The sequence below is a fragment of the Plectropomus leopardus genome, chromosome 3 (assembly GCF_008729295.1).
Source record: "Plectropomus leopardus isolate mb chromosome 3, YSFRI_Pleo_2.0, whole genome shotgun sequence".
NCBI classification, from domain to species: Eukaryota; Metazoa; Chordata; class Actinopteri; order Perciformes; family Serranidae; genus Plectropomus; species Plectropomus leopardus.
The window spans coordinates 11499596-11522315 of record NC_056465.1 but is presented as its reverse complement, the minus strand read 5'-3'; the positions used below and the strand labels follow the sequence as shown (position 1 = coordinate 11522315).

The following is a 22720-nucleotide window of genomic DNA, read 5'->3' as shown; positions in this document are numbered from 1 at the left end:
CAGGTTTGGTGTGGCTGGCTCGCAGCAAAAGACTTCATCGTCATTACCTCATATGTGTATGCTGTCCAGGCTGCCAACAGTTTTACAAAGACATAAGAGAGAAAAGTCTTAGGTCATTTCTTGGATTAAAAAGGACATTAGATTAAGAATTTCCTACAGTGTGAGTAAACTGGCTGAAAGAACTCCATTCATGTGTTTTCTCAATGACCCTAAATCAGAGACATCCGGTGGGGAACCCTAACCTAAAATCAGTTTTGGGTCTTGTTTGATAATGAATGAAATGGTCAATGAGACCTGTTTTCAGATAAGTACCAATACCACAATGTTAACTCCATTACAAGTCCTGCTTTTGAACCCCTTCTTAAGTAAACATAAAAAAGCATTAAGTCAAGTAAAAAGAAGTATAAAGTAGCATAAAATGGAAATGCTCAAGTTAAGTGAAGTAAACTTCAGTTCTACAGTTAATTACTTTCCACTTTTGAATTTGATCTACAATCTCACTATAATGAAGTATGTGTAAATGCCAAAATAGATCGCAGTGTTTGCCACAGTCTTCTAGGATGGGATTTTTTCCACTTACTCCACCTCCACCTCTTTCTCCGCCCGGCCACTCCTCCTCATCAGCCTCATCACCTCCACCTGGTGCTCTCAGCTGCTCTTCATCCCCAATCAAGCCGGTATTTAAGCAGCCTCACTCTTCTCACTCTTTTCCAAATTGTCTCCGCTTCCATGCCTGACCGTTCAGCACTCATTCTCGGACTGTTTTCCTGGTTTTGACTTGACTCGCCTCTGACCACCTCTTCTCATCTCTGCCCCGGTAAACCTAACAGCCTTCTGTCTCCGACCATGAATTTTGCTCGTGTACTTCCTGGTTCTCGTCTGCCTGTGACTGTGCAGTGTTTTACTGCTTTGGCTCCGTCGAAAGAGATCGCCATTCCTCCTGCCGTATTCAGAGCCTCCCACCGAGCAAAACATGTCTTCTGTGTGAGTGCCTCTAGTTTTATTGTTTTAATGGTACATCAATTCCCTGCCTGTCCTTGTTGATCCTGGATTCGTCTGCTCTGCTGCCTGCCTGCCTGACGCCGACTCTGCTTCCTTCTTGACCACGAGCCGTCCCTGCCCCTCTTCAGAGTCCCACTTTCCCCACAAGCTCCCTACTGTAAGTGTTCCTCTAACTTACCTGATACATTCACCTGACAGTCCACTCCACGTTCACCGTTTCTCCACCTGTACTTTGAACTACCACCTGTGAATGTGAGCTCATCCCAGTCCCTCTACGAACTCTGCTCCACCCCAGAACTAATCACTGTCTCTACTTACCTGAAGCCTGATTATACTTGCCTTTGTTCCATTAAATCTGCCAAAAGATTTAATGAATGTCATTACTAACTACTCGCCTGCTCTGTAAATGGGTCCCTCCACACCCCGTTACAGTGTTAAAGGCTATATTCAAGATTTTTCTTGTCAGCCAAGCCTTTAAAAAGACCAACATCAATAATGACTTGACACTACTAACATGCATTGCCTGTTTGGTCTGATAATCACCTCTTTCCAAAAAACAAATCAGTGAGTCACATTGTTGCCCAGGGTGAAATGTTTCTTTGTTTCCATCAACACTGGCACTTCAGTTTATTTTTAAGTAAATCTCAGATTGTCCTGCTGCCGTCAATGCTCACTAGATCACCAAAGTATGTATTAGGGCCATGACAAGTTTACCACTAGTTAATGTCAGGCCGTTGGTAAGCTGCTGTTGCCCTAGTTTTTTAACATGTGTCCTGCACTGTTGGCATTTGATGGTCCTCGTCATCCTTTGTTGGCTCTTTTTGGCCAGTTCAGCATGTTGAAAACAGTGTCAAAGACAGCAGATTCCTTCTGTAAGAGAAATCACCCTGATAGGCAGTTCAGCTCATTGCACAAGAAGAGAAACGGCAGTGAGGAGCGCAAACTAAAGTCAGTAGCGTGAGATTAAAACAAACTTGTGAAATGAGGAAAGATATTTTGTAACCATTGAGCTCTTTAGCAGTGACGGTTTTTAATTGTGATACTGTTTGCTACGTTGTGTTGTTAATGTGCTAACTGGCTGATTAGCCTTTGACTTCATCCTGTTGGTCCCCCGGTTTCCCTTTTTGAATTGCATTGCGCCCAGTAGGGACACCTTGCAACATGCCTTTATCCAAGGAGAGACGAATTGATGTTTTGTACATGTGCTGTGAAGCTGTGATCAAAACAACATGAATATCTGGGATCATATCCTGTTGCCAGCCTGAAAAATAAAAAGATTTTTCCAAGCAGTCTAGACAGAGATAGCCCTGAGGTCATCACCATCATGACTTCCAGACTGTTTTGAGCTGACTGGCTCTGCTGGACACAGGACTTGATGGAAACCCAAACACTGAACTAGCCAAGACTCTCATTATGTCAGCTGTGGATGTATTATGTAATAAGATCTTTAAAGAGACCGAATAAATGTCCCCTAAAATAACTTCATATAATATATATTTTTTGAACTTTCTTTGTAATTTTGCTGTTTTGATATAAACCAAATTAAGCTTTTCTTATCTAATAAGACTTATAAATGTAACAATGAGTGTGGTTACATGTACATTAATAACATGTTTATGAGACTTATTCCAGTTATGACCATATTTGGGATATAGTGTTTACATGAGCATGGATAAACTCAGTTATTATGCCCTGTATATGTCCCATTTTCTTTCAGAGTACTCTAGCTAGCATATTCAGGTTCCTCATTAAAAGAATATGGTGTTTACATTCTCAAATATAACCGGATACTCCAAAAATCTAATAAATGGGTTACTCATGTTCATGTAAACAAACTCACTGAGTGCGCCAAAAATATCACCATGCAGAAGGAAACGTGCATCTACTCATGTACGAGAGGCTCGTGATATTGAGAGATGTAAATATTAGTGGTACTGATATGGTATGATACCTTCTACCTTGACCGTACACGTACTGCAGACCCAGACACAGTTTCTTTCATACTGCATACTAAATGGGAGGGTGGGGAAATGAGCTTACCGTTCACCTATTGCCCACATCTGGTGAAACTGGCATGCCGCTGAGTCCGGAGTGAATATCTGTAGAATATTTAACTTAAAGCTTCACAGTGTTGCAGAGACTGTAGCATGCACAGTCAGCATGCTTGCTATGCGAAGAATACTCGTCACAAATAGGCTGTACGAGGATGTCTGCATAGGGTACCCTTGCAGACATGGACAGATGGTGACATTTACCTTACCCATACCCTTGCAGACACACTGACTCAATGAGTTAGCCTTTATATATGACATATAGATGACAAATCATCAAACTAAGCCCATCTCTTTATAGAAAAAAAAGGAGAAACAATTGAACATAAAAGCGGAACAATATGGAGTCAGTGGCAAAGTCCAAAAGTGAATTAAATGGAAAGAAACCTCTTTCTTGATCAAGACATTGATCGAGTTAAGATCTGTGAACAATTTCCTCTAAATGAGTAGCCTGTGGCCTGAGTTTAAAAAAAAGTAACTCTGTATAAAGGCATCCAGCTATTATCTGTATCCTGCATGTTCTGTGAAGTGCCTGTTGGTGGATTTACACACTGTCTGCATTCTCCTCTGGACAACACACAGGAAAACAAATGCTAAATAGTAGGGAATGCACCTAAATGAATCAAGATGGCTCTCTGTAAAGCTGTGATGTGATGCAAATTGGAAAAAAAACTCCTATACTTTTGATGATCCTTGCCAGTTCTCTTATCGTTTTTATTTCCTGTGTGTGTGTGTGTGTGTGTGTGTGTGTGTGTGTGTGTGTGTGTGTGTGTGTGTGTGTGTGTGCGCGCGCGCGCGTGTGTGCGCGTGTGTGTGCCGTTCAGAGCTAAATAAGCATGCTGTCATTCCAGAGGCTCTGGCTGCTTGTCCACTCTAATTCTTCTACATTTATTTCCAGCATAGAGACAAGGACACTTGATCTTCCCCTTTCACAGGGCTATATCTGTATAAGCCCTGTTGTTGGCCTGTTTTTTACTCCAACAAAAATGGATCCGGTGCCAAGACAAATGAGGCGCACATTTGTGAACAGCAATGGAGGCCAGCATCCAGAAATGGGTAAAACAAAGCAGGAAACTAGTAAGTATTCCCATTAGGGGGAGGAGAGTTAATCTTTCAGCACCTTGGCCCATTTCTTTTAACAGTCCTGCTCTTTTAACTATAGTTTGTCTGATCTGGGTGCAGGTAGCACCGCTCAAGCACTGCCTGATCAAATAGGAAAAGGCACAGCATTGCTGTTGAATCATTAAATCTGTGTGGAATCTAATACAGCAGCTCAAATACTTACATCAAGCCCATCACAAAACTTTACCATACCTTTGCTGACCTGCAATTTTTGTTCTGTGCAGTAAAAAGGGGTGCTGGATTATGTCTTCTGGTAACAGGGAGTGTCTGGCAGGATGAGTTCTTACTGTAAATGTCCAACAGAGGGACCCTGTGAATCTCCTGACCAAACAGAAGTGTGTTTGAATGACCTCGGTCTCCTTTCCACTCTGAAAGTACTTAATTTGCAAAAGCCTGAACATAAAAGAAACTGCATACTAAATCATGAATTTAAAGTTATAGCTTCTGAAGATTAATGTATAGCTGGTGAGCGTTGTTATTTGGCCACTGAAGAGCCAAATATTTCCCTCAAAAGTCGGCAGAGACCAAAAACAGGTAAATGAAAAATGAATATTGGAATTGCATTTATCGGTTGGCCAGAAACACGAATAATAATAACTGCTTACATTTCTGCTGGATGTGTAATCAGCAACTGTTTGCTCACAAATTTTCTATATTAACCTTATAAGAGTAGTGTTCTGCTGCCCAAAATGGACAAAAGAGATGAATGGATGCAAGTTCATTAAAAATAATCTAATTAACTGCTGCAGTAATAATGAATTTTGGGGGGCAATTGCAAACAGCATGCTGTTGTTTAGTTGTTTAGCTGCTGCTGCATCATCCACTGATCTGTATATATGGTCTGTGACTGTGTAATCATTACACCATATTGTAACTTTTGAAAACCAAAACTGGCTTACAGCTGCCATCCTCTGAAAAGAAGCAAGTAACAAGCTTTTAGAGGCACCTTTCATGCCTATATTTGTTTTATGCAAGCGCTTGATGCTCAAAAGCAAGATTTTTGGTGGACCATTCCTTTAAAGCCCAGTACAGAAGGCTTGGAAGGAGATTTTGGGTAATAATAAAGCTTTACACACATCAGTGCTTCTCCAGAACAATAAACTTTGGAAGCCTTTTAAAACCATGTCTAAAAAAATGAAGTTCAGTTGTCAGAGAACATGTCATGAGAGCAACTGTCATTCTTTTAACAGTTCGGGTCATCTGTAAACCTTTGGAGAATGTTGGTGTGAAAAGGTGTTCCCCTTCTTCTCATGTTGTTTTGTCCTGGGCATATTGCTTCAAACAGTCCAGGTCAACAGGACACCGTCTGCACATTAGACCCAGGGTCAAACAGACACCTGCTGCCAAGAGGAGCAGTCGTATAACTGACAGGCGTTAACACTCCCGTAACTACACTGCTAAGCTGTGTTAAATACGCTGCACTGCGTTAGGGTGTGGTGCTGCCCAGCTGCCCATATCTCACTGCATCAAAACCCATCCGCAGGCCTTGATTAGCACTCCTATCTCCTGCCCTCCTGCTCCTCCTTGTCCCCCTCCTCCTCATCTCATTTCACACTAAACAAAGTCGCTGCGGGGTCTGATGGCTGGAACCCCCTCTCTCTTATCACCTCACAGTCGGAGCCACTGGCTGGGATGATGAACTTGGCTGGAAGGAATCTGCAGGCTTCTCCACTTGACTGAGCAGAGCTAATGAGACGGAAAATCCCACAGCCAGAGCTTCAGGGTTCACCATGGGCATCGGGGGAAACAGGTAGTTCAAGCATGGGAGAGAGAGAGAGAGGCTGAGGTGTGTTTCATAGGGAGCACTTTGCAGGTTGTCGAAGAAACAGAGCAACTGAGGGTGAGGAGTATGGAAGATGAAATGCTGAAGGGACTCCAAGGAGGAGAAGGCATAGGAGGAGTGTGTGACTGGATGAGGCAGGGATTACCTTGCTTTGATCTGTAAACCGTGTCTGTACCAGGGAGGCTGGGGGACCTCACTCTCTTCATCAAGCCGCTGCCAACCCCCCACCAAGATGCCCCTAAGGTGTGAAATGTGCCCCCAATCCCTTTGCTACACACCCCATCACACAGCAGACCTACAGCAGGACAAGGACTGGCACAGGAACAGACGGCACAGTGCGAACCACTCAGCCGTTCTCACACTGCTAGTATCTGGCCATTGCAGAAGCAGCAGAATTATTGGTTCATGTTTAAAGGGATAGTTATACATTTTGGGAAATACATCTGTTCTTGTTAATACTCAGATGAAAAGACTGAGATCTATTCATTAAGGACAAAGCTAGAACCAGAAGGCAATCAACTTGAACAGCTCGCCTGACCCCGACCAAAGGTAAACAGTGGTGCCCTCAAGGGAGGGCCAGGGGGGCCCTGACCCCACTTGATTCAATTGCTGCCTCCTCTGGCGAAAATAATTTGAGGCCAACATTGCTGTCTTTAAGAGGCTGTCATACACTCATTTTTTAACCCTCTGAAACCTGAGCAAATTAGCTTGGTTTCTTTCAAAAACATGGGAAGATGGCAATGAGCACTTAAGAAGAAATTAGTCAGAAGTAAAGGAAAATTACCTGAAAATTAACAAATAAGAAAGTAAAAACCAATTACACAAGAAAATGACCTGAAAACATGTACTTAAAAATGATAATAGTTCTGTAATGTCATTTTAAATCTAAAATTGTGAAAATTATATAGTTTTTTCCTAGCTTGTTAAAAAATATATTTTCAAAATCTGTGGAACATTTCTTAAGTTTTCCCATGTGTGTGAAAGAAATCCAACCAATTTTGTTTAGAATTCAAAGGTTTAAAATACTTGTTAAAAGTATCTGAAGGCAGGGCAAGAAAAGTGATGTTGATCCAGGTTTCAAAGAGTCAAGTTAGTCAGAAACTAGACAAATTAAGGCATCCATTTGTACCAACTATGTTAGTACCGCTTGTCAGGTGGGCTAAAGCTAAATTTTGGCAAGGGAACAACTGGCATGGCTGTTTTCAAAGAGATCCCCAACTCTCTTCTCAATATATATGTGTGAAAATGGGCTCAATGGGTACCCTAGAGTCTTCCCTTAAACTCAAGATGTTTCCAGTAAATATTCTGTTCCTTTCAGTTTGTGCACTCCTTCAAATGAAAGCTTTATATTTGTCTTTCTAAGAAAAAGGACAACCGGCTTGTTTGAAGATTGAAGATTTGAAGAGTTCTGTACTGTTCGCACCTTTTTCCTATGAAAATCAATGCACCAAAAGTTGTGCAGATCCCATGTAATCATGAGCCAGTAAATTGTGCATAACCCACATATTTTTGAAAGCTGTGATCATCTGACTTGAGAAAGAGGGAAGCAGTTCCAAGCTGTCAATTTAGGGGGTAGGTTGGGGTGGTGGATGGCTTGCAAAATACCAGACTTTCCCCAGATCACTGGCATTCAGAACCATGTGAACTCTGAGTCATTTTAAGGTACATCATCCCCATGTTTCTTTTCCCTAAACGTACTTACCTACACCTAACCTGTGTTCATTTTGTAACTTTACATTAAAGATTTGTGTCATTCGTGGGGCACTAAATACATTCCTAGGATACATTGCCTAATAAGTAAACTTGACACATTAAAACAGGATTGTTGTGGAGCTCAAAATGTTAACTGTACGTGTAATAGTATATGCACTTCAGATAACTGGTAATATTTACTGTAAAATAAGAAACCAAAGTATCAGTAAGCAATTCTTTATCTCCCTATACTGGCCTATATACTTTAACAGCAAAATGGCATTCCTGAAATTCATTGATGGCTTTTGGTTTGGTGTGCTACCTCAAGATTTTCAGTCACCTCATCTGGCAACCCTTATGAAAAATGTACGAGGGCCCCAAAGGAGGTATTAAACCTCTAATGATCAATTAACATATTATATCTTAAATTGAAGTATGAAAACATCAGCTTGTGGTTTTACGGGGGTTATATGCCAAACTTTAAATTATTTTGTGAATGAAGTATGTGCATGTTTTTCCTGTCAAGCATTTATTTTTTTAAACATGTTGTCCAGTAATACGCTACCGCCACCCCCCCAAAAAAATGGTACTAACAATTGGCAAAGCCAAAGCGTAATACCCTGCAGGAGGGTCCATGATTTCTTGAGCACAGCTGTCCCCTCTTGTCAAAAGAAAAATCCCTACCTCACATGGTATTCATACATGTACAGTAATTCCTTAGATTTGACAGCTCAGCTTTGACTTAAGGACATACATTCCTTTGCCATTAGCTAAAAACAAATGAGAAAATTCTTTGATGTTTCCCCTGACAGACAGCTGTTTGTTGAAAACATGCTTATTCTCTATGTTTCTTCCATGTGCATTATTAGCTTCAAACATGATTGTTGCAAAAGCTTCAGGCATTGTTGAAATATAACCACTGACAGGGTTATATGAGCAGCACAGGTGGAAAGGCTACATTTTTCTGTGCTTCAGATATTCTCTCATAGGCCGCGGCAATATTTATTCCCTACCTGGCTTTCAACTCTTAAATCCTCCTCTCCTGTTTGTTGAGATGATTGGCGGACAGACCTAACTGGGGTCATTTGAATTATGCCTTCGAAAAGTAGATGTTGCTGGCCTCGGCTCAAAGCATTCTTCTGTGACATGTGCAGAACATGCAGACAGGGAGGCTTTTCCACGCGGTGACCAATCTGTTTTGCAGACAGCCTTGAATCTCCTCCGCAAGATCACAGAAGCACTCTTGCCTGTCTCTGTTTATTTTTGTGCCCCTTCAGGTCCTGTGAATGTCTCACTCCTGTCTGTTAAGAATAGAAAAGATGGGCTTTGACAACTATTTAAAGAAGTTTTAAACCTCACCTAAAAATTCATAATAATTTTTTTTCCCCTCTTAGCGTTAGTGCTACTTATCTCTCTGGATTTGTTTGGTGTGAGTTACTGAGTGCCGTAGAGATGTCTGCGTTCTCTTGTAATGAAATTAAATGGCACTCAGCATACATTGGTGGTATTCAAAGCGCTGCACGGTGTCTTTTTGATTCAGGGCTGAACTGCCTCTTTAAAGCGAACCTTTTGAGTAGGGATTGCAAAAATGGCAGAATTGAATGCCTTTTGGTGTAGCTTAAAAAAAAACAAACAAACATGTGATTACTTCTTCGAAAATATCTACATCTGGAAAAGAAAGAAAACATTACATGTTTTCAGGAGAACTTTAGACCACACAACTGGACAACCACTAGGAGCTTTAAAAGGAAAATGGATCGCCAAGAGCCAAAAGATGCAAATGTGGACTGCAGACAGTCAGTTCATTTCACAATGGGGATATAAAACTGAAACAAATGGCTCCATAACATAAATGCATCCAAAACCAAGAATGGACAGACTATTTTTGTTTGTTAACAAGCTGTGAATGCAGCTAAGATGATTCATATTTGTAACCGGGAGGTTTAGTTGCGGTTGGCTTTTTCCCTCTACATGTTTTAACGCAGCAGAACATGGAGACAATGAAGCCCCATAATCAAAAACTGCCAGTGTGGTTACCTCATGCAGTAATCATTTATCATTCTGACACTCCATCATAAAGTGTAGTGCTGTGGAAAAAAATCATCTGCCACTCACAAACTCTCTGGCTACCTCTCTTAAACTTTTACATTTGTATGAATGGATCTGCTCTCAGAATACAGTCAGAAACTCAAGGTTTGTGTGTGTGTGTGTGTGTGTGTGTGTGTGTGTGTGCGTGTGTGCGTGTGCGTGTGTGTGTGGTGTCTGTATGGGCATGTTGTGGAGTTTGTAGAGACAGAGCGGTGAAAATCAAAGCATCAGGAAGGGCATGGGGTTGATTGTGCTGTGTGTGCTTAGCCCATGCACAACTATCCACACCGCAGGACACCGTGGAACATGTGATGGGGATGATCGCCCCAAACACCCACCCCTGCCCACACCGCATCCCACCCCACTCGCCCACAAACTGTCCTTTTGACCCAGATCCCCCACACCTTCTCCCAGCCTTTGTCTCCTATCTTTCTCTCTCTCTCTATTTTTCTTTTCACTTTCTCTCTTCTTGCCACATCAGTTGGACCTCGTTCCGGCCTCCAGCCACGAGCCCCAACAGGCCGCGGAGCAAACAGAGCCTTGTGTTAATGTAATGAGCCAAAGAATGCCACCTCTCAGGTTTGAAATCGCACTGAGTGTTAAATGACCAGAGGAAACAGAGTGGTGGAGGATATATGTGCATGTGCCTGTGTGGTATGAAGCAGCTGTGGATGCATATTTATACCTGATAAAAAGAGAGCAGGGGTAAAGGAATCAAAAGAAGAGCAGAGGGGAGGAACACCATGACAAAGGTCTTCAAGAATGAGGATGAAGTGATGCTAATTTTGCTGATGCAAGTACACGAAGCATGTATAAATATTAAAATGCATGTTTAAACATGAATGTCGCCTCTTGACTTCACCTGAGTGTCTTTTTTTTCTCTCTCTCTCTCTCTCTTTCAGGAAGGAAAAAAGGGGAAAAAAACAGTCATGACACTACATGTTATTTCCACTTCAGCCATTTTCAAGTTAATCGTATCACTGTTGGATTTAAATGGAAAGAGAGATGGAGAAAGAGATAAAAGGAGTGATGACAGATATATGTGGAATAATGCTGGAAGAGATGGTGAGCATGAATATTTGATTTCCACAGGTGCTGCTTTGACAGTTAGGGGCTGCCTCCGTTTTGATTTTTTTAATAGCAGAGAGCTGCAAGTTGCATAAGACTATACATGAAATATAGATAGAAAATAAATAAATGTCATAGTGATTTCTATTATATTTAAAATGACACACAATTACACAAATGATTAATACCAACACTGGTTAGACAAGGCTATGCTGAATCAATTGTATATGCCCATATTCAGAGAAAAAACAGACTCCTTATTTGAACATCAAGGTCAGACTACGAGTGAAAAGGCAGAACTCAACTTCAGTTGAAATATCTTCTTTGGCGACAGTTCATATCTTAAACTTAAACACATACATATTCATGAAGAGTACAACTGTTTTAAACTAGTCAAGCTCTCTTTCTTGTCGCACAGGTCATATCTTGTTATGTTGTACGTGAATGTCAAACTAATCTAGTGAATTTTTTATGTAAGTAATGTTTGTTAAAATGTATCCTGGCTGTATAAATACAAATGAATTAATCATATGTTTTTTCAATGTGTATATGTATTAGTTGAGCAGACAAATAGAAGTGACTGCAACACTATTGGAATGGTAGTAGTGTCCACCTCACTTATACAAAAACTTGAGAGTGTAGGCTTCGTTTCAGCATTGGGGACACACAAATGGAACTGCGGGGGATGGAGTCCTTCCCCAGGAATTACTGATCGTCAAACACTTAATTTACTGCATTCTGGGGATTTTTAGGCATTGATGTTTGCCTCTCTCTATCAGTTCATAGGGAAAAGGTCTTTATTATTGTCATAATCAAATTTCTTTGCTTCTGTCATGTTTTAAGGGTGTTGGGTAGGGGGACAAATGCACATGTTCTAAACATGGAGGGGGTATGTACCCCTGTGTACCCCCAAACTCTACACCTATGCGAAACCTGCATGCACAAACCATAGCTACAGCATATCAAATCTTTACACAGAAAAATACATATTCTTAACCCTTTGAAACTTGGGCAAATTGGCTTGATTGAAGGCAATAGGCCCCAAAATTTAGAAAGAAATTAGTACAAAGAAATGCCACAAGATCACCTGAAAATAAGCTAAAAAGAAAAAAAGGGGGAAAAAATAAATCTATGTATATTTTTTCTGTTAATATATAATTATAATATTCTAGACAGTTTTCTTAGTTGTTCACAGTATTTTTTACTGCCCCCCCCACCCCCCCCCTGTTTTTTTTATCTCGTTATCTCGAGAAAACGAACTTTTTTTCCCGAGATATTAAGTCGTTATCTCGACAGAAAACGAACTTGTTTTTTGGTTTGTTTTTTTAAACTTTATTGAATGAACGTCAGAAGAAGAAGTGGCGGGTGGATGATGTGACAGCAACGTTGCGGTGTTCAGCGTGGACAAATGCGTGCAGGTTCTCGCCCCTGCACGTACCAAAAAGGCACCGGAGCAACAAAATCAGTATAATAATCTAGTTATTTACTGAAGAATTTTGGGTGATGTGTTACTGTAAAATCATCTTACCTTGCGCATTTGTCTGAAAATTTCTCAGGAAAACAATCACCTTCTCGAGATAAAATAATATTTTGTTAAAATGAATAAAATCTCGTTATATCGAGAAAGGCTTGTAAAAAAAAAAATAACATCTTAGGCTTGTATCTATGTATTTTTTCTGTTAATATATAATTACAATATGTACCAAGAAAACTCAACTTAATTTTAAAAGATTTTAAATGACCCCCCTTTTTTTTTTTTTTTTTTTTACAAATTTTTAGGTCATTTTGCTCAGGTTACATAGGGTTTATCTAAAAGGGCATGCTTCTGTGCTAATTGTCTATGTTTGCTGCCTAGAAATAAAAGGTTGAGGTCAAAGTTTGTCACAATGTGTTTTTTTTACGTCACATTACCTAATTATAGTTTATCAGTACAACCACTCGTTTAGCTCAGTGTGGATCTCCAGATTTTTGCGAGCGAGGCAGGGTGTAACAGACTTGAATCTAGTGGATTATAAGAAGATAGCTTGTGCAGGAATGCTGGTTAATACATGACTTCTCCAAAAAAACAACCCCTTCCTCAATATAAAGATGTGCCACATCCACTGAATATAGGCAATGATCTTGACATCGCCGTGTTTGTTCTCCTTATTAACCTTCTTAAGGTCACCGTTCCTGTGTCATCCTGCTACATCAACAGAGCCTAAAAGGTCAAAGGTCACCTCAGTGGCATCAGCTAGAGGTTGACTGTTTAAACTTCTAGTTTACGTGAATACTAGCAAATTAAAGTAAAAACCAGTGTTTAAGACTACAAGTGTTAAAGGAAATCTCTCACCAATTTCCCTTACTAAGTCTACAAAGAACAAAGAAGAGAAGATTGTTCCTCCTAGAAAAAAGCCGCTTTGTACCAAAGGAGGGCTGTAACACAACATTAGAAAAGATTTCTGGCCTCAATTTTTGTCTGTTGGTGACAAAAAAAAAAAAGAAAACTTCAGTCTGGGTTTTATGAGTATATCAGCAAACCCCCTTTTTCCCCATTCTCCAGGTGTTGCTTGGCAACTTTATGGATAGACCAGGGGTTTAATTATCTAAAACGTAAACAGGATTTCTACTATTAAGATTTAAAATGCACATATTCACCCTCCAGACAGAGTACACAGGTGATACAACAAAACATATGAGGGGATAACATCTGATTCTTTCCATCAGGTAATCGGGACTCATTTGAGAAGAGCGTTCTAGTTGGGTCAAATTAGCATGCTTCTCCTTTGTAATTGTAGAGAGGTTTAGAGAGTGAGAAAAGAAAACATCTGCCCACTGTTGTATTTGCTAACACTGAGTAAACCACTCACTGACATGCTGCCACAGATGTGTCCTGACCCGAGTTAAGTTGATGGATAAAATAAAGACAATCAAGATATTATGGCTAGATTAAACAGAGACATGGAGAGGTGTGGCTTTTCACCTTTGTGGGGAATTTCTCACATCACGGTCAAGCTCTGTGGAGATTGGAAAAAAAAACAGTAAGCAAAAGGAAGGAACACTATCCTGACTGCTGGATTTGCCATCATATTTCTTCTAGAATATTACATCCCTAAACTGGTTGAAAGCCAAGAACATGATTACAAAAACAATGTGCATTTATGAGAAAATCTTCAGCTCATATGGGAGGAAATGGCGTCTCATCTTGTAGCATATGAGACTGATATGAAGAAAAACATTAAAAGCAGGGGAATTAAGGGGGGGTCATTTAAAATCATTTAAAATTAAGTTGAGTTTTCTTGGTACATGTGCAAAAAATCCCCATATATATGGTCATGTTTCAAATCAGAAAAACAAGGGAAACAGTAGGAGCAAGACTTATTTTAAGACATCTGTTGTTTAAGGCACATTAATCTTAGCTGCTGAAACTATGACGACATAGCTCTTATTTATTTATTTACCTTTTTTTTTTAATTTTTCATTAAATGTATTTATATATTTATGTTTTGCAATGTAGCTGAACAGAAAGCTGGAATACAACCTATAAAAACTTGATTCCAAGAATTTGTAGTCAGTTTATTAAGACAATCCAGGATTTGTAGAAAGGCCAGGCACATGAGGTTAAAGGTTTCATTTTACCAGTAGCTTTGGCTGACAGAAAAATGCCACTGGTGGTCAATCTCAGAGCTAAAATTATTAAAAAATATAACACCTATTGAACTTTGGAGAGGAGAGGAGAAACTTACTGTTTAGGTTCAAGAAGGTCAACATTCTTCTGTTTTATGAAGCCCAAAAACCTTCAGTCCATTGGCTGTCTCCCTGTCAAAAGGAGAATATCTATGTCACCTATCACCTTCCAGCCTTTGGCCTGTTCAGAAGCCACAACTTGAGACAGTGTCATTAGTTTCCAAAAAACATAGTAATCACTGTAAAAACTCTTCTGAAAATATATAGGGGTTGTATCACAAAAAACATGCCCTTATAGTCATTATCATCCCCAGCATTCATTGTGGTGTTAATACTAATACAGTTATTAAGGAAGATAGCACAATGGTGAGAAGATAAAGGGAAAGAAGGAAATGAAAGATAATCAATCACAACAAACAACACGTGAAAAATGCAAATGTTTTCCTTCTGCCTTCAGGATGTGTACGGACTGGACCTCAGTAAATCTCCGCACTGTGCAGATCTGACCTCCACCTCACCGAAAAATGCAAAACATCTCATTTGAAGCATCTGTATGTTTGTGTGTGTGTGTGTGTGTGTGTGTGTGTGTGTGTGTGTGTGTGTGTGTGTGTGTGTGTTGGGGGGGTGGAAGCAGCTCCTCTAAACTCTGGCTGACTTCAGAAAACCCAAGACAAACTGCTAGTTTCTCTGAGCTGCTCTAAATCATTATGAGAAGTGATGCGACCGGGCAGCGCTGATGAACAATCTGAACTGTTCAGAGTGTTGAAGGTGCTTTAAGCTATGGGAACAAACAAAGAACCTAACTGAACGGGACACCTTGAAGAAAACATGAAGCATAAGATATTATGTATTTGTTTTTACATTTTGTTATTATTTGATAGAAATTCATTTTCATAAGAGAATAGGTGGAAACCAGAGCAGACAATAATTAGGCCAATGCAAAAATTTTCACTCTGCCAGTTTTGTCAGTTCATCAAGATTTTTTGGGGATGACTTATTGTCTCATCTGTGAGACTATGTTGCACTCTTGTGGTCAAAATTGTGAATGACTTAGCCTCCTCAAAAACTCAACACTTCCTGCTATTCTGTCACATTTCACAAGCTGATGATCATGCTGTCACATTGCCTGCTGAATGAAAGCTGTACAGCACACAAAAAACAGTGGCGGACTGAGAAGCAGGGCATAAAAAATAAAGGGCACCAGCAACATGAGGTTAGTAAAAAGAAAGTAAAAAGTTTTCTAGCATGTAGGGCAACCTACATGGCACTGCACAGAATTTTCTTAATTAAGGCGCCCCAGAGGAGACTTTATCATGTGTTGTCTACCATAATAGCATCTAAGAGGGCACTTTTGCTGCCCGTGACAAAAAACAACAACAAAAACTACCCTGATTTGCTACTTCTATAGTCTTAGTGCGTGAAAGATCAGCACAATACAATATGAACTATTTGAAAAATATTAGGCCTATTTGTTCAACTATATATTAACTCATCTCAACTTTGAGAATCACTCGTCTATGTGATGGACAGATATGCAAGACAGTGGTGGCAGCTTATATCCTCCATTCCTTACATAAACACACTCTCATTACCGTGGTGTATATAATTGTAGGCTATGTAAAATATTTGCATATATTTGAAAATAATGGTTATTTTCAATACCACTACTGTCGGAGAATGTAAGCCATTTGTTATTATCTGGATTTTGCTGCAATATAAAAGAAAAGGAAAAAAAATCAGATTCAATTGTTTTTACTAGCCTACAGATATTGAGACAATTAAATAATGTAACAATAAACACCAAGAGTGTAGGCCTATGCACTGTTTAAAGCCTGCCTTTGACATCCAATGTGGGCTTTACTGCCCACTAATCTGAACACATGCCTCTCAGCAGCAACACTTGAGTCAGATGTTTTTAAAACTATGATCATTAATTGTCTGTGACTGGAGATAGACTAAACATCTACAGAGACTTACTAGAGTGATTAATGAAGACTAATTTGTGGTGCCCCTGTTAAACTCTGTCCAACATTAAATATGTCCAAATGTTTCCAGGCTAAAATATCAGACCATGTGAACCCAATCTGCCCCCTTGAAGATGACTGTGGGTCAACAAGAGCCTTGTTGAATAACAGACTGGAACAGAAAAAGACAAGGCCATGAAAACTCAATTTCGTCCAATTTCGACATCAGTGTAACTTGAGCAAAAGTTCAACAGTGACATCTGGAGGCTATTTGAGCTACAACTAGAGCATGACTGCAGCGCCAAGTGTCACTGCCAAGTTTTGTGCAAGCACACTGTAATACCTCTATAGGACTTTCTATAAGATAACTTTTGTATTATTATTATTTATTTTAAAAGTGCTATGACATATAAATTAATACATGACATTAAATCACAAAAGTTAACTGCATGTTGACAAAATAACATTAAGTCCAGTGTCAGCAGTGTTTTGTTTTTATTCGGTTTGCGCCTTTAATAAAAAAACCAAAAAAAAAAACCCAAAACGCTTTGCGACAGTCGTCACGACGCGATATAGCGCTTTACGGCTCTTTTGGAGGCTGATTCAAAATGGAGTAGATCTTCCAGGCAGAAATCTACCCAAACAGCTTTATCTTTGTCTTTTTATAGTTACTACATTAACAGCTCGTTACTCGTCGGTAAATTAGTGCACCCTCACTATGACGGAAGAAAAGAAGTCAGGCTCCTTGGGTTTCTTTTCGAGCTACGACGATTTGAGCGACAGCAGCGACTCAGACTCAGAGACAGAGAGACAGAAGAAGACACCGGGGACAGACGCTCCTGAGACCGGAGCCCAGTCCTCCCAACACGGGACCAAACGAGCCGCCGGTGGAGCTCCGCTACCGAGACCTGACGAGCTGTTCAGCTCCGTGTCCAAGCCGGCTTTTCTCTACAACCCGCTGAATAAAGAGATAGACTGGGAGAGCCTCACGGTCAAAGCTCCTGAAGAGGTACAAACACGAGTTAGACAGCGATGTAAGAGAGTTATCTCAGCTAACCTGGACAGACTTAGGCCTTACACTTCACTGAGAATAGCGGTAGTTTACTTGCCCTGCTGAAAAACAGCTTGACCAGTTTAAGATAGTTAAGCTGGTTGACCAGCTGAGGGTACAATATGTTTTCGCACAGTTTTCTGTGGTTTATCAGGTCATACCAGCTTGTGATGCTCGCTATAGCTGGTTTAACCATTGAGGTTCCTGTAAAATGGAAACCAAATCAATATCCTTGATTATGGAGAAATAACAGTGTTATGATGGGAAGTATAAAAAAGCATGTCCTGCTGGTGGCTCATACAGCTAAACCATCAAAAAGACCAGCAAGAACTGGGTCAGGACCATCTAAGACCACCTTCGACCAGCTAAAACCAACTAAAACTTTACTGTACTATAAGTAAAAGTCCTGTATTCAAACTATAATTCAAGCAAATGTACTAAAGTGTGAGCATGTCCACAACAATTATTACCATCTAAGTGGTTTTTAGTACTTAAGCAGGTATTTACATACTGGTATGTCTGTCTGTGTACAGGTTTTGTCACAACTGCGCAAGGTCATTACCATAGTCTGAAATTCACTTTCCACTACACTTCTATCTATCTATCTATCTATCTATCTATCTATCTATCTGTCCTAAGAACACATTAATGCAACTCTAATATTAAATTTCCTAATATAGTAGGGCCTGTAATGCATATTATTGTCAAAGGATACATTTAGCATATTTGGTCGTTTTTTTCTTTTGGTACTTAAAGTGTATTTGATGCTCATCCACTGTAGGAAACTTTGATATGAATAACATTTTTAACGCAGGACTGCAGCTTGTAAGTTGTATACAGTGGTATTGCTAGTATTTATACTTAAAGCTGGTGTAGGCAGAAATCTGGAAATGGCAAAACAAAAGAAAACAGAACCAACACACCGTCCTTTTGCAGCTCACCTCTCTCTGCAGGCATTTGCACACACCTCATAAAGTTACCAAGTGTTTCTACTACACTGATTCATTTATCCTCCTTTCATTGTAGAGATGTACACAGTGCAGCAACTCAGGAGGCTGATCTTCAGTCGGTGGCTGTAGCATCTTAAATGTGGCTAGAACAAACCACCAAGCACAGGGTGCCACAGTGAGCTGGTGACCTGGTTTAACGTGTTAGCTGATCCATCGGGGTTGTCCAGTCCCCTCGAGCTGGGATTTGCACCGGCTGAATTTGTGTTGCTGTGTTCGCTGACTGAGGGTCCGTCTCCGGAGCTGCAGCAAGCTCTTAGCAGGGTGGTTCACGTCAACGTGAACATGAAGCTGCAGCCATGAGGATTTGGCTCTGGTTAGCAGAAGACTAAACTATTATTATTATTATTACTATTATTATTATTATTATTATTATTATTACTGGAAGTCTTGAAGCAGGGGGATAGGAAGTAGGGAAGTTGCCATTGGTTCTCCAGTTTACGCCCTGGGAATTTTTTTAAGTCACCGATCACTGTACCATGGCAGGAGTGATCCCATTGCAAGATGGTCTTTATTTATCTATATTTTACAACTCTGTATGGAGAGGAAGCACTTGAAGCACTGACGTAACTCAGCAATGCTGCGTGTTTCTTGAGACTACAGAGGTTAGAGCTCATTTGTGTCTCCAGTTTACTTTTCTGAACCTTTCCTGTGTTACTTTCTCTAAGCTAGTTTCACATATCTTGCTTTTCTCTGTTACTTGAAGCCTGCCAGAGAGTTTAAGCCATGGAAGACAAACGCTGTACCCCCTCCTGAGAGCTACACTGCAGAGCCAGAGAAGAAGAAAGGAGCTCCCCCGGGCATGGATATGGCTATAAAGTGGTCCAATGTGTATGAGGACAATGGGGAAGATGCACCACAGCCTTTCACTGGCAAGGCCCGGTTCTTACCTGCAGAGGAGGAGGAAGCCCCCGAATCAGGTTAGTCCTGCAGTGCAATGACAGTGAGGCAGTTTTTTACTATCTTGTCAGTATGATCACTGCCACAGGCTTCATTCTCCTGTTAACACACCGCTTCTTTGACAGCATTTACCCACTTGCTTTTATGTCTTTTTATATGAATGTTTATATATTATACATTATATTTTTAATGTTAACAGTCATCCCCCCATTAAATTGAAATAATTTCTGTTTTTAGTGAGAAGGGCACAAGCTTCCATATATATATATATGTATATGTATATTGGGTTCTGGTTGCGTTCTTCAGTTGGCCGTTGGAAACAGGTAACTGAGGGACAGCTGATAATTAAAAGAAGAAAAAAGTGTTCTTGAAAGATAAATCTCTGGTATTTTTAAAATATGTCTCCCCTGAGTCTGCTGTGATTCATGGGTGCGACAATTACTCTATACTCATTTACTCTGTGGTGATGTTGAGCATGTTTAGAAAACCTGCTGTAGTTGTGGAGAGACTCTGCACCTTTTTAAGCATGGTTTTGTCTGCTACTTCTCAGTGAGTAGTACAGACTCTGCCCCAATCTTTGATGTGCATCTAAACATACTTGATGAAAAATGTGCATGAGGCTATATCCACGCACTACATAAATAAGATTTGTATAATTTTGGGAGAGGTCTGTGTATGCACCCTTTGTCAAAAAAAAAAATCAGTATACTTGAATTTGCAATAAGCGAGTGGTGCGAGTGGACATAAACCCAGGGCAGCGTCATTGTTACCCAAAGATGCACAACACAGCTTCACATGCATCACTCCACCCATCTTGGTGGAAAATGGATTTTGGGAGCCACAAAATTACCAAACAAGCACAAGCTAAAAAACTTGCATTTTTACTGCGCTTTTCGGTTTTCACCAAATACAGCCTATTTATGTCTGAATAGTGTGCTGTTTTGTGATTAAAAAATCATTCTTTTCCACTTCCTGCTACCCCGCTCCTATCCCAAATCCCTCAACCATCCACCAACACTCCTCTGGTGATCAGATGAGGAATCAGAGAAGCAAAACATGTCAGCCAAGAAGCGCCGAGTGGAGACCTTCCAGCAGAAGGAGAAGAGGAAAAGGGACATGGGACAAGCGACTTCTGACAAGAATTTTGTAGAGGAGGAGAAAAGGATCCTCAGGCAAAATGCTGATTGAGGCTTAAACTCTCCTGCAAAAAGGAATCTGTTTCTAATATAAGTATTTTTATGTCAGCTGAGAACGCTCACAGATATTAGCACAATGGTCGAGAAAGCGGTATGCTGCAAACTTAAACAGGCATTTTACCTTTGTCTTGACGTTTGCAGTATTCTTTGTTTCATTTTCAAAGGACTGTCTGTCAGCACACTTCAAAAAATGTTAAGTATATACATATATATTACAGTCCCACTGTAAAATGTTACTGGTAAATCTTTGCTGACAATCTTTCCAAGTAAAGGAAAATTCAGGTGTTTTACAGTCTGGGTTGTGTTTTGAGGGATTTCAAGAGACACAGCTTTACAACATATACTGGGCATTACCAAAAAAAGTGTCCAGACAGGTTTGCTCCCAGTTTGGCATCACTTTCGCTTTACTGCTGAATATATAGTCTAGACCAGTGGATCCCAACCTTTTTGCTTAAGAGACCCCTTTTCTGTCATTTAGTAAACTGTGGCCCTTGATAGAGAGAAAACTTTCAGGAACTGTCATATTTCATGGATATTTAATAATGTATTAATCACAATAACAGTACAGAACAACTGTTCGACTGTGCATTTTACCTAAATAGTCAACACAATTATTTAGTGATTTTGATGCATTTTGGAAAGATTATCTCCTGTGAATACTACATCAGAGATGACTTTTCCTGATATTTTGAGGAACTCTCTAAATGATTCTCTGTCCGTATACATTTATTTTAACCCTTTGAAACCTGGATTGACATCAGTATTTTATGTGCCACATTCAAACCCCTCTCACAAGCATTCAAACCTTTGACAAGATTGTTTTGATTTCTTTAAAACACATGGCTAAAAAGGCAACGAGCAACTTGGCAAGAGATGTCTCGCAGATTGCAAAAAATGATGAAAAGCTGACAGAAGAAGAACTGAAAATACATGTTTAAAAGAATAAGAGAAAGAATTGTTAGAAAATATTTTTTAAGGGAAAATATCCAGGAAACAGACCAACTATAAATATAGTTGTATAATATAACTGAATTGAATTTTTGTTATCATTACTACTCTTACCATTTTTATTTTATATTTTTGCTAATTTTCAGTGAATATTCTTGTAACTTGTTACCTAATTATTTGTTGATTTGGGGTAATTTCTTGTTACCTTCCTTCCATGTTTTTCAAAGAAATTAAATGAATTTCCTCAGGTTTCAAGGGGTTAATAGACCATATATTTTTTGTTTTTAAAGTTTTCTTATGCCCCTTTAAAGTAAGAAGGCCTCCAGTGAAGCTTTTGCAACTCTTTTGTGAGTGAGGAACCTCAGGCTGGACAGCATGGTGAAATGACACGTTTGAAACCTGCCTGGGTGCTCTTGTTTGAGTCCCTTTGCAAAGAAGTTGGTGAATAAAATGTTTTCATAACCAAAAAGGATGAAGCCTGAAATTTCCAACAAATTATTTAACTTTAAATGATTGAAGGTTTTGCCTGATTTGACACACTGAACCCAGAGGAACATAGATGTTAGTTTGCTTTAATATAATACGCTTACATTACAGTGACGTCCAGTTGTGGTGATTTACTTGGTCTGTGTTTGTCTTGTATTATACAAAACATCACCGCTGATATATGAATTATGTGTTTGTGTTGTGTTAATAGAGTGACTTTCCTTTAAAAAAAGGTGATTAAAATGGCTGTAAATTTGTTGAAAAGTTGCTTGTTCTTCCTGCTTTTGGGCACTAGATGTCGCCCCGAAGCTGCACTAGTAAACACTCCCTTCATGTTTGTAGTGAGGTCTGCTGTACTGAGTGCAAACACCAGGAGGGGAGTTCAGATCTTCGATTTGGAAGTTTGTCTCATCTCAGTTCTTTTGAGATACTTGTTGCATACAGACTGTTTATCTAGTCTCATGTACCTTGTATTGCACAACACTTTACATCTGTGTGAAATCAAAACTCGTTGCATTGCAAACCTTGCGTTGTACTGTTTTATGGACCTTTTGTTTCTGCCAGCAAATCTGCTCATTCTGTCTAAATGGTTGTATACGGATAATTTTATAGTTTGTTTTTATTGTTATACTGTTTATCATAAGCCAGTTAGACAATAAAAGGTATTTTACTGAAAAAAAGTAAGTTCTGTCTTTC

The 22720-nt window shown here is 39.7% G+C and overlaps 1 protein-coding gene across 1 annotated transcript; it reads left to right on the top strand.

Annotated features, from left to right (window-relative positions):
• The first annotated feature begins 17027 nt into the window (after positions 1–17027).
• Positions 17028–21477, top strand: c3h1orf52 (chromosome 3 C1orf52 homolog). Its single transcript, XM_042482735.1, has 3 exons — positions 17028–17445; positions 19201–19414; positions 20428–21477. The coding sequence occupies exons 1-3, from the start codon at positions 17155–17157 to the stop codon at positions 20580–20582; spliced, it is 660 nt and encodes a 219-aa protein (XP_042338669.1). The 5' UTR covers positions 17028–17154; the 3' UTR covers positions 20583–21477.
• Positions 21478–22720: the final 1243 nt, after the last annotated feature.

Excerpts from the sequence above, each read along its gene's own strand:
- c3h1orf52 (XM_042482735.1), top strand. The coding sequence starts at position 17,155 with ATGACGGAAGAAAAGAAGTCAGGCTCCTTGGGTTTCTTTTCGAGCTAC. Across the intron at positions 17,446-19,200 it reads CGGTCAAAGCTCCTGAAGAG|CCTGCCAGAGAGTTTAAGCC; the intron begins GTACAAACACGA and ends TGTTACTTGAAG. Across the intron at positions 19,415-20,427 it reads GGAGGAAGCCCCCGAATCAG|ATGAGGAATCAGAGAAGCAA; the intron begins GTTAGTCCTGCA and ends TCTGGTGATCAG.